The sequence below is a fragment of the Curcuma longa genome, chromosome 5, assembly GCF_044706935.1.
Source record: "Curcuma longa cultivar G26 ecotype Majalengka, Jawa Barat chromosome 5, ITB_CL_G26_1.1, whole genome shotgun sequence".
Lineage (NCBI taxonomy): Eukaryota > Viridiplantae > Streptophyta > Magnoliopsida > Zingiberales > Zingiberaceae > Curcuma > Curcuma longa.
Genome location: NC_133865.1, coordinates 5,891,434 through 5,906,675, shown reverse-complemented (window position 1 = coordinate 5,906,675; position 15,242 = coordinate 5,891,434). Strand labels below are relative to the sequence as shown.

At 40.7% G+C, this 15,242-nt stretch overlaps 2 protein-coding genes and 1 long non-coding RNA gene across 7 annotated transcripts; 2 read left to right on the top strand and 1 right to left on the bottom strand.

The window, feature by feature from the left end:
* The first annotated feature begins 4,507 nt into the window (after positions 1 to 4,507).
* LOC141829772 (AP2-like ethylene-responsive transcription factor ANT) lies at positions 4,508 to 7,474 on the top strand. Its single transcript, XM_074717286.1, has 9 exons — positions 4,508 to 4,814; positions 4,926 to 5,544; positions 5,680 to 5,762; positions 5,887 to 5,895; positions 5,979 to 6,067; positions 6,130 to 6,203; positions 6,278 to 6,328; positions 6,406 to 6,482; positions 6,876 to 7,474. The coding sequence occupies exons 1-9, from the start codon at positions 4,508 to 4,510 to the stop codon at positions 7,472 to 7,474; spliced, it is 1,908 nt and encodes a 635-aa protein (XP_074573387.1).
* An 818-nt stretch (positions 7,475 to 8,292) lies between these two features.
* LOC141829037 (uncharacterized) lies at positions 8,293 to 9,292 on the bottom strand. Its single transcript, XR_012601867.1, has 3 exons — positions 9,148 to 9,292; positions 8,935 to 9,064; positions 8,293 to 8,548 (listed from the first exon to the last, which is right to left on the bottom strand). It is a non-coding gene; the product is annotated as an uncharacterized LOC141829037 (long non-coding RNA).
* Positions 9,293 to 11,660: 2,368 nt separating this feature from the next.
* LOC141829036 (heparanase-like protein 2) lies at positions 11,661 to 14,766 on the top strand. Of its 5 annotated transcripts, none has more exons than XM_074716453.1 (10): positions 11,661 to 11,776; positions 12,402 to 12,616; positions 12,710 to 12,746; positions 12,855 to 13,038; positions 13,134 to 13,282; positions 13,348 to 13,581; positions 13,647 to 13,836; positions 13,903 to 14,028; positions 14,100 to 14,199; positions 14,278 to 14,766. In XM_074716453.1, the coding sequence occupies exons 2-10, from the start codon at positions 12,410 to 12,412 to the stop codon at positions 14,662 to 14,664; spliced, it is 1,614 nt and encodes a 537-aa protein (XP_074572554.1). In that variant the 5' UTR covers positions 11,661 to 11,776; positions 12,402 to 12,409; the 3' UTR covers positions 14,665 to 14,766. The 5 variants fall into 5 exon arrangements, with proteins under 5 accessions (XP_074572554.1, XP_074572552.1, XP_074572553.1 ...); XM_074716451.1 differs by lacking the exon at positions 11,661 to 11,776 and adding an exon at positions 11,792 to 12,169 and having other exon boundaries at positions 12,408 to 12,616; XM_074716452.1 differs by lacking the exon at positions 11,661 to 11,776 and adding an exon at positions 11,792 to 12,169.
* Positions 14,767 to 15,242: the final 476 nt, after the last annotated feature.

Genomic DNA, 15,242 nt, shown 5'->3' with positions numbered 1-15,242 from the left:
TGTTAGGATGATCCCACGTGTCCTCTCTCTTGTCTCATCACGACACATGTCTAAAGGGACTGCTCTGTCATGACAAGTCAACAAGGCCGCGTGGGTACTGAACGAGCCATGCCTTGTAACATGCTCCTAGACATTCTCCAGGACATATTCCTAGCATTGATGGAACTCTTCGTGTCATGTCCCAGACAAGACATTCCCGAACCTCTTCTCTTCCTTAAAAGGACCGACATTTCCAAGAAAAGGGAGAGGTACGCAGAAACTCTGTCAATTTTTCTTCTCTAGTTCTTTCTTCTTCGACGAGGATTTCCTGATCTCCCCCGACTAACTTAAGCATCGGAGTGGTCGTGCCAGGGAGAACCCCTGGCCCTCCATCTCACGTGTTTTTCCGTGCAGACTCTTGGTTCTTGATCTTGGGCGAGGCGTTGTTGAGGGAGTTAGCCGTCTCGTTCGAAGGCGCATCTCAACAGGAACAATTGGATATAAGCTGAAGTGTCCGAAGGTGTTTGAGTAGTCAACAGAAGATTCACCACTCTTTTAATTAGGAGACGTATACCCTATGACTACTTATCAGAATTGTTACTCACAAGTCTTTAGCTAAAACAATAACACGTTAAGAGGATGATCCTCTTGGATAGTTGTTTTGAGTAACTTGAATTCGTAGGACAAAGAACTACAATTTAGATGAGGTGTGACGTAGTTAATCTAGTAGGGACTGACACATAAATCATGTCCTAAACTAAGCAGATATAAAATGAGTAAAAGGAACAGAGACATGATCAACCATAGCTGTTGAAGGGTTTAAAAGTAATTTTGGAATCAACTATGATTTTTTGATTAATTGAGGTTCATGATCGTATTACTAGGTGTCACTCATGATCGATCCGTAATTAATGGTTAATTATATACAGCCAACATAAATCAAGAATCTATAAAGTCATATGCACTATGAGTTTTTTCAAGAGATATAAAATAAGTTTGAGAATTGAATTTTCAAATCAAGAGAGATTAAGTCTAGTTGCACTAGATGAAGGAAAAAATATGAAAGATATTTTGCCGGAAAGAAATCACGTATGGACAATGTCTTTTTGAAGACAAAGTAGATTCTCTTTAGTTTAATTATAAACTAAATTGATTTAATTTTTATTAAAGATGGTTTGATTTTGAACCAACTCAATTTGATTGTTAATCAAACTTAAGGCTAAAAGATAAGAATTTGGTTTAACATATCCTGTTAATTTTTCTTAACAAAATTATCTATTAAACACCTATAAATATAACTCTTATGAAGAATTATACACCAAGATTAAAAACTTAATTGTTAGATTTTCAATGCAACACAAACTCCTCCTTTTTTTCTTCTTGTTGCCGTCCAACAAGGAGGCTCTTCTCAAGTTGGTGCTGCCCACCTTGCTAGGGTTTCTTGTTGTTGCCGACCATAGAATCTCTTTCAAAGATTACCATTGGTTAATAATTCTCCTAGAATCAGTACCTCCCAAGGGTCTGTCATTCCAGGGCTAAAGGAAGTTGAAAACCTACGATGGAAGCAAGAAACACAAAGAGAAGCAATGGTTGCTTCTTCACCGAAAAGTATCACTTCTTCCTTTCGATTTAATTTTTATTTCGGGGCAATCGTTGCCGCTTGAACATCCACACCAAATAGGTTCATTATTCCTTCTTGATAGTGAACTGTACGACCTTTAAACGGTGGCGTGCATGATCCTCTCTGTTCAATCTGATTCCTATCGCCGGGTTGCCATGTCAGATACAGAATTGGACTGTAGATCATCTCTCATATTGCTCATCTCTCCTCTTCGATTAGTATCGAAGCGGAGACGTGACACGTAACTTAGAGAAGTCGTCTCGAGGAGATCTTAGCGTGAATACGAGTAGAGGCAACATTGTTCAAAATTGCTAGTTGATATCGTTTTCGCTCTGCGTCATTCAAAAAGTATAAAAATGTTTATGTTTTATTTACGATAATGTTTGCATGCGTATATTTTTTTGGATGAGTTTTTACGTAGTTAATGATAAAATTATTTATTATACTTCCGTTGTTATGATTTATAAAATTAAAATTTTAAATTACATATGTAAAATCAACATCTTACTAATCAAAATAAAAATTATAGAAATAAAAGCCCAACTACAACTGTGAAGATCACTAATATAATTTTGGAGGTCTTAATTAAGAACTCATCCAAGTCCATATATTGATCACCTCACTACGAACAAAAATATAAATGTAAGACTATCTTGCGATCTTAGAGCTCTCAAGGCGTCATTCGTACCCTCTCTCTCTCTCTAGCATTTTGACTTTTTGATGTCTATCAAAGTCAAATGGTGTATCACCTTGATAAATCAAACCTACAATTGTCCTAATGTAAATGTGAGATCGATCTTCAGTGTGCTTCTTAATCCGCACGGCCAGCTGGAGCTGAACTCGCGTCGGATGTTGACGGCTCATACAAAGGAGGAAGATGGAAGTAATTGGGAGCTTTAAGGAGCAGAACCAGAGTTGCTGCTATGTCATGTGAGGTCCTTCTCATCTCTTCTGATCTTCTTCTCCCTCTCTCTGTGCTGCTCCTTACTCAGCTTTCCCTTTTGAGCATTGTCTTGGATTTTGTTTGGATCTCCTATTTCATTCCCTCGTGAAAGATAGGGCCGGCATTCAAGTCCTTCGCTGCGGACTGACCTTCTGCACGAGGCTTGAATGGAATGAGCTTTTGCTTTATTTCTTCCTTTTATGATCAATTGATCATGTCAGTCCATATACTGCAATTCCTTATTTGCCGGTCGTGATCTGTAATTGTTACTGTTGGGCAATAGGGCAGCAAGGAAGGAAGGAGAGGGAGATCAAGAATTCAACTCCGCCACACTTCTCTTGCAAATTTGAAGCTTTGAGGCTGATCAAGAAGTCAAAATAAACAATTATTATATGAGCATAAACTAATAAAAAATATGAGATAGATACATTAAATGATCCTTTTTTTCTCAAGTCGTTTGATGTTTCTCTTCTCCCCAAAGGACAAGAGGCAGTTCCAACAGTTGTTCACGTAGCAGATACAGAAGCAGAGTAGTAGATACTCACATGACTTATTCTACCTGACCATGAGCAGACAAACATTTTGGAAACTGCCAAGAGAGATTAAATCTTGAATCTGTCCTTATATCACATTGTGCTGAACGGTTTACGATATTTGCAGAGAGAATTTTGTTTGTGAGACAGACAATTACATTATCTGACATGCTTATGTATTCCTCTTTCTCTTGGCATGCAGACGAGAGAGCTGGTGATGGACAGATTGAATTGTCATGTCGAAGGCCTGGGAGCTGGGGGCACTCGCAGGCTCCATGCATATGACTGATGTTAATGCCGTTCTTGTAGTAAGAACGCCAACGCATCTCTTCAGTATCAGAGGGGACAGAGGAGCTTGACTTATCCCTTCTCTCCTCTCTGCGCAGGCCCTTGCTACTGCCTGCTGCATCGCTTGAGATTAGTATCAGGGACGATGATATGGTCAGCAACTGTGGAGCGTTGACTCAGGGATACCTCACATAACGAGCATTAACTGAAAGATCGAACGTGGGATGCGATAGTTTGACATAAATTGCAGTAAGTGAGCGTGCATTGTCGTCGTCTCTAGCTGCACTTGAAAGAGACCGATGAAAAGATGAATTTAAGCAAGCGTTGGAGCAGCAGAATGCGGTGTCGAACAGTCGAAGCGTTCCTGGACAGGGCCATTAACTCGGAATGCAGTTGGTGGTCTCGATCGTCATCACGCCAATCAATTAATTCTCACGAATATACACAAATATATTATTCTCTCCTGAGAGATGCAAGTTTTCAAGAGGGAGTAAATCGTGTAAAAAAAATGGAAAAGTTTGTCTGCATCATGCATCAAAACGATCTTCTCAATCCTTTCCGAAGCTGCATTTCCATTCTCTTTCTTCAATCGCCTCTTTGTCTGAGCAAATCTTTTGGTGATTCGCTGAGGCGTTCAAAAGAGGAAATCCTTCTCGATGCATGGATTTTTAATTAGATCCCTGAGGGCTAAGCATGCGAGTGGCAGTAAGTGACAAGTTTGAGTCCGAAGTGTCAATCTTTAGAAGTAGAGGAAGAGCAAGGCAAAGGTAAACCAATTTAAATTTCTGGGTTTTCCAAAGCTTTAATGGTCGGTAATAGTAATTGTATAGACATGGCAGACCCCAACGTGCCTGCAATTCTACTCGGGGAAGAGCAAAAAGAGAGAAAAAGAAAAGAAAAGCTAAAGTAATGGTCCTCGGAACACAGATCCCCATGAGAAGCACCGGAATTTATCGACCATTTGCTTGTTGGATTCATTCTTTTTGTTTATTTTAAAGCGTCGCTGCCCGTCTTCGCTGCTTATATCTCGGCCATGGAGCTTGACTTAGATTGAAGCTCGAACACACAAACCCAAGCTCCATTGTTGGATGGCTGGGTGGATTGCAGGAGGAAGGTCGGAATGATTACGCTGCGTACTGGCCAATGATTGAGCTGCCTCACGTTGTCTCTGGTTCAAAATCATCCTCCATCCCTCCATTGGTGCAATCGAAGAAGATGAAGTCCAGGCTGGGCTTCTCTCTTTCCCCTCAAATGGAGATCGTTGCTGCTGACCAATCTAAGTCCTCACCTGCTAGCTTCCTCATCTCTCCTCCCCTAATGAGCTCTGGTTTCATGTATGGCGTCGGCGAGAATGGAGGAGGAGCATACAGCTTTTCTCAGCTGACCTCCATGCCACTCAAGTCCAATGGCTCCCTTTGCCTCATGGAAGCCCTCACCGGATCGCAGCAAGGTCTGTCTCAAAACTTGGTTCTTCTTTCTTTATTTAGCATGATTCCAGGAGAATCTAACATTCCAAGGTGCCAAATTCTTTGCATGACTCGTTGCATTCATGCGAATGAAGCAATGGCGGCATCTCCGTCTCCCAAACTGGAAGATTTCTTAGGCTGTGGTCCAAGCATGGGGACCCATCAGTACGGGGGCAGCAATGACAGCAGGGGGGCAGCCATGGCTTTAAGCTTGGACTGCACCACGTACCACCGGCACAGAGCAGAGCCAGACGACAGCGGAGGAGGCCATGGCCCTCACCCTCACCCTCCTCCCTCAGACACACTTAACGACCACTTCTCGCACTTCCAAGACGGCATCTTTTCTCTGCTGACCGGCGACGAGATGTATCAGCCGCCACTTGAAAGTTCCGGCCGAGCTGTGAGGGACGAGGAAGCCTCCTCCTCCTCCGGGCTCAAAGAGTTGGTGCGCGGTGGTGTAATGATGGCCGCCGGTGCTCCTGTTGCTTCCGTGGGATATAGAGACTTGCAGTCCTTGAGCTTGTCCATGAGCCCTGTTTCACAGTCGAGCTGTGTAACGGCTCCGCGACACGCCTCTCCGGCTACCGCCGGTGAATACACGATCGCGGCCACTAGTAAAAAGCGAGGATCTAGAGGAGGCCAAAAGCATCCTGTTCATCGCAAGTCGATCGATACATTTGGGCAGCGGACGTCCCAGTACAGGGGTGTCACTAGGTCAGTGCACCAGTTCTGTCTGATGAAGCTGACTTCATGATATTCTACGTTCGAACTTATCGTCATTCTTTGCCATTCTGTCTGATGAAGCTGACTTCATGATATTTCTGGCCATGAACGGTGAACTTGTCACAGACACAGGTGGACTGGAAGATATGAAGCTCATCTGTGGGATAATAGCTGCAAGAAGGAAGGGCAAACCAGGAAAGGAAGGCAAGGTCAGTACATACAAAACACTAATCGCACTTGCAAGAATAAGTCAGCTTCTTGTTTTTATACCATCTAACTTGTTCATTTCTTGGTTGCCTATGCTTCTAATTCTGGTGAACTTGTTGGAAGCAGTTTACTTGGGTATGCTTCTATCACTAGTTCAAATAGTGCCATTCTCTATCTGAAGTCTGTAGAATATCTCCATTTCAATGCTTGTATCTCAGGGGGTTATGATATGGAAGAGAAAGCTGCGAGAGCCTATGACTTGGCTGCATTGAAGTACTGGGGCATAAACACACATATCAACTTCCAGGTAAGCCGTTAAAGGATTTGTTGATCGATTCAATATCATGACTAAGCCGTGATTTAGAGCAGTTGGAAGATTACCAAGAAGAGATTGAAGAAATGAAGAACATGACTAGGCAGGAATATGTGGCTCACCTAAGAAGGTTGAAACATGAAACAGCTCTCATCTTCATTCCATTGTTCATGATCTGTAATGTAAATATCCTCTCATTCACAGGAAAAGCAGTGGGTTTTCTCGAGGAGTATCGATGTACCGGGGCGTAACTAGGTCTTCTTCTATCTGTATTCATCGACCATTTAGTTTTACTCCTTGCTTATGGTTTTAACTCATGGACATACCTGCAGGCATCACCAGCATGGAAGGTGGCAAGCTCGAATTGGACGGGTTTCAGGAAACAAGGATGTTTATCTTGGAACATTCAGTAAGTTTGTAGGTTTTGCATGGTTCTATCGTCCAAGTGGGACGACCATCCCTGTGCTCCATTGATAATGCTGCTAAATCTTAGACATGTTGATTGATTCCTTCACCATTCTGAAAAAGAAGGAAAAAAGGGCTTTTGGGCCCAAGCATGCTCTCCCGGGGAGACTTTACTGGCTAATACTTGTGCCTTTAGCAAGGCTGATATTTCAGTAGCACAAATGTCTTTGTGTGACCAATCATATCCATCAAGTTGGAAAGTGATAGCTAAAGCTAAGATAGCATTCGCCAAACTTTGATGATGAATTGTTAAGAGTTTGTGCTAAAAGTTAGTTCTTCCTTCTTCTTTTCTTGAGCATTGTTGTTTCTCAGACACTGAAGTTGCATGCATTCTTAGGCACCCAGGAGGAAGCAGCCGAGGCATATGACATTGCTGCGATCAAGTTCCGCGGTTTGAATGCTGTTACGAACTTTGACATTTCCAGATACAATGTGGAGAAGATCTTGGCAAGTAGCACCCTTCTGGCCGTCGAACTAGCAAAAAGAAACAATGGCATAGAGCCCCTGAGTGTCACTGCATTAGCTCAAAGTGGCAACCAAGAGCTAAATTTAACTGCTGAAAACAACACGAGTATCTCGGATTGGAAAGTGGCTCTCTCCCAGTCTCCCAATGAACCATCAAAGGCTTCTGAGGAAGAAAACCATAGACTGATAACAATTGAGTACCCAACCGAGCCGCCCTTTGCGAACCATTTCCACAGCCTAGTCGGAGGGGTGGACAGCTCAATACAAAGTACCGGCGATTCGGGGAATTCTGAGGATCTGGACACTGTAATAGGAATGCATCATCCATTATCGTTGTTAACTGGCTTGAGCAACTCTCGAGAAGGGAGTCCTGATAGGGCTGATATCTCCATGCTCTTTACTGATACCACTCCAAAGTTCAGTCCTACCCCGGTAAACACATGGATGTTTGCTGCTTGGACGGACGCCTGAAATTCCTGAATGCTTAGTAAGACAGCCGGAGTAGCACAAAAGTAAATGTAGGAAAAGCTTATTCGTAGTAGAGAACTCTGTTAGCATCACTTTTCTTCAAAAAAGACTACTGCATTGTTTGGTGCTACAGGATTGTAACTCTATTACTCTGATCGTAATCTTTACATTTAGTCTTGGTAAGGAAAAGAGAGGAAGAGAGGAAAAAAAAGCTCACAAATTTATACATTGGCTTCATCACTCCCACCCAACTAAACCCTGCCTTAATCTTTTACTTAAGTCTTATAACTCATCAACCTAAATTAAACCTCACATCCTCTCATTTCGCCCACTAAACAAGGAAAAGAAGGGAAGATTGTGAAGCCCCATGCTATATATGTACTTATTAGACCATAGAAAAAATAATTTGTGAGTGGATTTCACAATTAAAATCATGTCCTTTTGTAGCTTCAGCATAAATGTATTGCAAGTAGTTTTACGATTTGCAAGTAAAACAACTAGAGAAAAATATTAAGTCAAACCTAATAATCTTACAACACATCAACTCTAATAATCTTAAATCCAAATCTAAATAGATTCTATTCTATGCAAAGAATATGTAGAGTTCATATGAAAAAAAACACATTTATTATCCAACAAAACTTGAATCTTTAAACACTATATACAACATATACGATTATCTGCTTATTCTCGGCCATAGTTTGGATGCATGTTTTTTTTCCCCTTCTTTTTTTACTTAAGCAAAAATACAGATATGAAACTGCAAGTAACTTTGCACAATTTCAAGTTTGCAGATGGAAAAGAACAGGAATCGCTTTACCTTACAGACTTTGGCATAAGATGTTTGAAGTGGAAAATCTATAAATATCAAGACTTGAGGATTCATATAGCTTTGCCTGCACTCTACTATCAACTCTCCAGACTCGTCCACTATTTAATTACACCGTTTGAGGTACTTCTGCTGGTGTCCTGGATCACTCATGTAGTTGTAGAAGGTAATAATTTCTTTTGCCTAATGTGAAGAAAAAGGGAACAATAATGCCTGGTTCACAGATTTTTATTGTCCACGCTTTTGACCTGCAAAGAAAAAAATATTGAGAATTGAGAACATTCCTGGAATGAACCAAAAATGTTTTAACAATGTGCACTCTCTTATATATTTTTTATAAAGCTTCAAAAGGAACAAAATCACGCTTGTCTAATGGAACAGTTGCTAGTGGATGCTATTGAAAATTTTAAGAACAATGATTATTTAACTGAAATTATGCACAGCACAAATCTATGCAGAGATTTATAATAATTTGAAAACCAAAAGCCCATGTAAGCAAAATTTTATAAGGTTGAAGATTGTAAGGAACATTCCATCATACTGGAAGAATCTTGGAATTATGCGCAACTGCCACATTTTTAACAATATCATGATTGCCATTGATAGGCGCACAATTGAATTCTTGATTTTTTACCTCTTTGAAACCATGATTTCCGAATTGCCTTTTGAATACGCTGCTCATGCCTATCTAGGAATTCATCAACTTTTTGTGCTTGAAGTAGAGGTCTGGACAGCTCAATTTTTCATCCCCGATCTTGAACATCCTGTAAGTTTGAGTCAAAAGATAAACACAAGATAAACTGGAAGTGCAGAATACATAAATTGTTAAGAGTAGATGCATTAATACCAAGATGTCTTTTGAAAGTGATGTGTCTTGTCTATGAAGTGTTGCTTCTGACAAATTGCAAGTATGAAAAGTGCCAAAAGTAAATATTGAGTCTTGAAGTTCTGAATGCATCCACTGCTTTAGCATTGCATCTTTCACAGATTCTTAGGACTCATTATCTTTCAAATTGGAAATAGGTGCATAACTAGATTGAGGGCTCAAACTTGTCGAAACGCACCTTCTTTAGGGCAACAATCCTCCCTGTATCAACCTCACAAGCTCTAAAAACGTTGCTATATGTACCTTGTCCAATCTTAGAAACATTGGAAATTAGCAATGTCAGATGATAGCTGAATAAAGCACATAGCACGCTTATGCACATACTGAGAAGTTGATTTTTAGGATATTCGTCCCATTTGAGATTTGAACTCTGTTCGTCGTTACTATTGAAAAAATGCCATCGTTCAGCAGGAAAGAAAATACATCGAACGGCAAAGATGATGAAAGAGAACCAAAGTAGCATGCGTCGATAAAAGAAAATTGTATGATCGTAGAGACCACATTATGCATTACACAAATTCGGCAGTAAATTTGATTGACCTAATATATTAACAATATATCGGAAAAAAATCGAGGAAAAAAAGGAACAACACATTATTGAATTGAAAATCGGAAGAACACGATATTACCTTCTCTAATTTCTGAAAAGAGTCAGCTTTGAGGGGCGCCACCATCCCTCAATGGCTTCTCCGGGCCTCCGGCCACATTGCGCAGCCACGAAGGCCATCCTGCGGCGATCTGCTCCGCTTCGGCCTGTCGATTCATGCTCCACACCGCCGGAGGAGTTCATTTTCTTTTGTAATCGGCATCACATTGCCGATGCGCCTTCACTAAATATTATTATTTCTGTGGTTTAATAAGATATTAAGTAATTAATTGTGTCATTTGAAGTTAATTTACATTCATTTTAAATATTGGGTTTCAAAATGGACTAAACTAAAATGAAATAAAAAAAATTAAATTGACTTTAAATTTAAAATAAAAAATAGACCATCACCAATTTATTTATTTTAAAATCTCATCTATATCCCGTTGATTATTAAGATCATTCTCTAGCCATCCATCTATTATCCACAATCGCATCTATATCCTATACATCTTAAAATGTGGTCGTGCGTGACATCATAATCGAAACATCCAGAATTTTTTCAGACACTGGAATAGTAAATAGTATTATTTTATATTATTATTATTTTACTTACAATTATGCCATTTAAATTTTTTCCTTTAAGATTTAGGAGTTAAATTATAGTATTAAATATAAAAAAATAAAAATAAAAATTATTATTTATTTATTTTTTTGACTTTTGGTTAAGCCATTTAAGATTTTCCTTTTAAGATTTACGGATTGGATTATAGTATTAAATATAAAAAAAATTAAAATAAAAAAAATATAATTATTCACGAGGTGTGCTGAATAAGAAGTGCGGGATAACAATCCGACACACTATATGAATAATTAACTTTTTTATATTTAATACTATAATTCAATTCTTAAGTCCTAAAGAGAAAATCTTAAATGGATTAATCGTAACTCAAAAATAAAAAATAAAAAATAATAATACTATTTACTATTTTAAGTGCCAGGAATTCTTTCGGGAGCTCCGATTCTGATGTCACATACGGTTGCATGTTTTAAGGTACGCACTAATATATATATATATATATATATATATATATATATATATATATATATATATATGCGATTTTGCGATTTTGATATTCTGCGTGACTCCCTCGTGCGCGTCCGTGAGCGCCACATGATCCACCGGCCGAGGAAGGATCGCCGTCGCACGCCGGTCCTTTCCTCGTGATCGAAGACCGGCCGAGGAAGGATCGCCGTCGCATGCCGGTCCTTCCTCGGCCGCGATTTGGCCGAAATCCAACTGCGATTTGGTCAGAAACTGGTGCGTGCCACTGTTGTCGCGTTCCGATCAAATTTCGTTAGATTCCGACCACAATCCGGACGGAATCCAACGTCGGTCGATGCGCCGATGAGTGGCACGTTGATCGTGCTCGGGCCAACAGCCGGCGGTGGTCGGACGGTACGGCGAGGGCGGCGACAACGACGATGGATCGACTATGTCGCTCAGGGGTCTCGCATCGCACGCAATATCAAAACTCTCTCTCTATATATATTAACATTTGCAAAGTGTTCGCTTAAAATATAATCATCATTAACGTAATTATAGTTGAATTCCTAACTAACATATTTAATATTTTAGGGGTGGTTGCTCTCAGAGTTGCTCATGCCAACTCATCGACTTGATCAGGAAAGGGTATCATTCGGAGAGAGCGGCGGAGAGGGCAACGCCTTTTTCTTGTAGAGATTATTTAATCACACAGTAATTTGTTTACATTTCTAGTTTTACTGTTGTAGCCCAGAGCTCACATGACAAGCTTTTATCCTCAATTCATTGCGCGAGGCTTTTGTCAGACCATCGCACAGACGATGGTGCTCAGGGAGGAAATCATACTGTAAACGAACGTTTGTTTGACCATCCCCCAGTAAGATAATTCGTGAGAAGGAAAGAAGAACATATTCAACTTTGCCAAAGCAAACGTCTTTTGATCTTCTCCTTTTTGACATGTATCCTTCAGTAATCTCTCTCCAGCAATTTCAATGTTTATTGCTTTCTTTTCCTTTCTTTTCTTGAAAGTCTGGATTCCAAACCGACTAAATTACGAGTGGAGCGAGCATACCTACCTTGTGATGTTCTCCTCCAAATGGGACCACGAAGAATATGACAACGAAGCTGGACTGACGCCCACCGGAGGACGACTGAATTGGCCGAATCTAGCCAACAACCGCACGGACTCCGATCCCCAGTGCTAGATTTCGGATGAGGCTTGAGATGTAGAGGAATTCCTTCTCGTAGCCAAGGCGGCGCCTCTTCCTCCTCCTCCTCCTCCCCTCCCATAGAGAAAAAGCTTGTCTTTTTTGTTTATCCCAAAGATAAATTGAATCTCACGCCATTTGCAGGTCAGATGCAAAACCTTTCATTCTACAGTCATCAAAATTATATTTTGCCCCCTTTTTAATCCATGTATCTTGTTCTTCAGTTTACTTTAGACAGACTCCATTTCCTTTCCTTTTCTTCTTGCATGTCTTAGTCCGTTGCAAAATCGTAATTTCATCAAAGAACACAAAAAGCCATGTCTGCTGTCTTTCCTTTCTGGCTGTGGATGATCAATTGACGCAGCGAGCTTTGAAGTTGCAGGCATGATTCATCAGTTTCTTCTGTCTGCCCTCTTCCTCGTCGCCGGAAGTTTAGCTGCTGAATCCCCAGATGTCACGCTCACAGTTAGAGGATCTGCTGTAGCAGCCGAGATCGACGACAGTTTCTTGTGCGCAACTCTTGATTGGTGGCCTCCTGAGAAATGCAACTACAATCAGTGCCCATGGGGACAAGCCTCAGTTCTCAATCTGGTAAACAATTCTTTCCAACCAGCTGATCTGATTAGCAAGATCGAGTTTTCTGCTAACCAATGAGTAAAAACTGTTTCATGCTTCCCTCCTCAGAACTTGACTCACCCACTCCTAGCCAAAGCCATCCAAGGCAAGAGCTTTCTTCCTGCTGTTTCCTTTTCTCCAGGTTGATTAATTTGCCAAGTAATTGTGTTCGTCTGTTCAAAACCAAAAACAAAACAAAAAACAAAAAAAACAGCTTTCGATCCTTTGCGGATACGCATCGGAGGCTCACTGCAAGACCAAGTGGTGTACGGAGTTCCCAGTTTGGAGTCTCCATGTCTTCCTTTTTCCAAGACGAGCGGCGGCCTGTTTGGGTTTTCTCAAGGGTGTTTGACCCTTGCGAGGTGGGATGAGCTAAATCTTCTGTTCGAGAAGGGAGGGTAAGTTTCAGTTTCTCCATGCTGATTTCTCTTCTGACAAAAGTATAAAGCGGCATGATTATGCTGAAATAGCAGCCTGAATTTTGTGCCTGAAGCGCAATCGTCACATTCGGTTTGAACGCACTGAATGGGAGGCAGCGTCTCAACAGCGGAACGTGGGTAGGCGACTGGAACTCCACAAATTCTCGCGATTTCATCGAGTACACAATTTCCAAAGGATATCAGGTCGATTCGTGGGAATTCGGTATGCCTCCTCTTCACTCTTTATCCTCTTGAGAATGAAGATTGATCATCATCTACTTGCATCAGGAAATGAATTGAGTGGTGGAGGTGTTGGAGCAAGGGTCAGTGCTCAACAATATGCACAAGATGTGATTGCGCTTAAAGCCCTTCTCGAGGAGTTGTATCCAGATTCGTATGCACAGCCGTTTCTTGTTGCTCCTGGAGGATTCTTCGAGCAGCAATGGTATACTCAGCTTCTTCAGGATTCAGGTTCAGGAATCATCGATGCCTTGACGCATCATATATACAATCTCGGTGGAGGTAAGTGCAGAGTATATCTGTAGAAATGATGTATTTCATTCAAAAATCTGTATCTATGTATGCAGGCGACGACTCCCGTATCGAAAGTAGAATACTAAATCCTGCATACTTGAGTCAGATTTCCAGGACATTCCAAAACCTCCAACAGACAATCGAAAGTCATGGTCCATGGTCGACTGCTTGGGTTGGCGAATCTGGGGGTGCATACAACAGTGGAAGTCGTCGTGTATCGAACAAATTTCTGAATAGTTTTTGGTAATCAACTTGCCTTTTTCATTGATCGATTGTCTTTCAGACTAAAACTTGCTTAACATAACTCAGGTACTTAGATCAACTTGGCATGGCATCGAAGTACAACACCAAGGTTTATTGTAGGCAAACCTTGATCGGCGGAAACTACGGCCTTCTCGACACGAGCACCTTCATTCCGAACCCTGATTACTACAGGCAAGACATGCAAGCAACAGAAGTTACCAAGTTGTAGTCCTACTCGCTAATCCTCCCAATTCTTGTGACAGTGCATTGTTGTGGCACCGGCTGATGGGGAAGAGAGTTCTCTCGATCGATATCAGCGGCTCGTCGTATTTGCGAGCCTACGCCCATTGCACGAAACGAAAGGTATGGACATCCATTGATGATTTTGCTTGAATGCTTTCTTTCTATATCGATGCTATTCTTCATGTCACACACACACAGGCAGGCGTAACTCTGCTCCTGATCAACCTAAGCACGTCCACTAAATTCAGTGCGAGCGTGCAGAATGATCTCGACCTCATTCTCTCCGAGGGAGGAGGCGTTCAATGGGGCAGTGCCTTCGTCCACAGTCTGAAGGAGACAGTCTCCTGGATCGGGAGGAAAGCATCAGATGAATCAGCGCAGAGAGAGGAGTACCATTTGACGGGGAAAGGCGGAAACCGTCTGAGCCAAACCATGCTGCTGAACGGCAATCCGCTGGAGCTTCTCGACGGGGAGATTCCTGAGTTCGATCCTGTGTATGTCCCAGCGAACTCCCCGGTGGAGATTGATCCCTTGTCTATAGCATTTGTGGTCTTTCCCGACTTTGAAGCTCAAGCTTGTAGTTGATGAGCTCGGCCGAATTTTTTTACACCACCTTAGGGTTTCAAAGATTTGGGTGTGGATCAAAGAAGTTGTTATGTCAGTTCTCGACAGGGATACTAATAAAAAGTGAATTGTAATAAAAAACAGATAATTAATTTTTTTAAAAAATAAAAATTTTAAAGGATAAAAATTAAAAGACCATTTTTTTTAAAAAAATTAAAACTGCATCGCATCCATCTCCTTTGAATCTATTTTTATTTTCAAAGATATTTATAATAATTATAAAATCATAATTAAAATATAATTATTACAAACTATTATATTATAGTTCTTAATTATAATAATTATGACATGTAAATGATAATAATAAAATCAGTTTAAAAAATATTTAATTCATTGTAAAATAAAATTCTCAGATTCACATAGGTTGATCAGATTTAATAAATAAATAAATAAAAATTTTAAATACTCTGGTGAGGATTACGAAGTTCACGTGGCCGTTCCGTACACCGTCACAGAATAACACTTCCTCCCGAGTCAGGTAATTAATAAAGAAGTTAAAACGTGCGGTGGAAAGCGCCTTTATGTGCAAATCAGGTGAA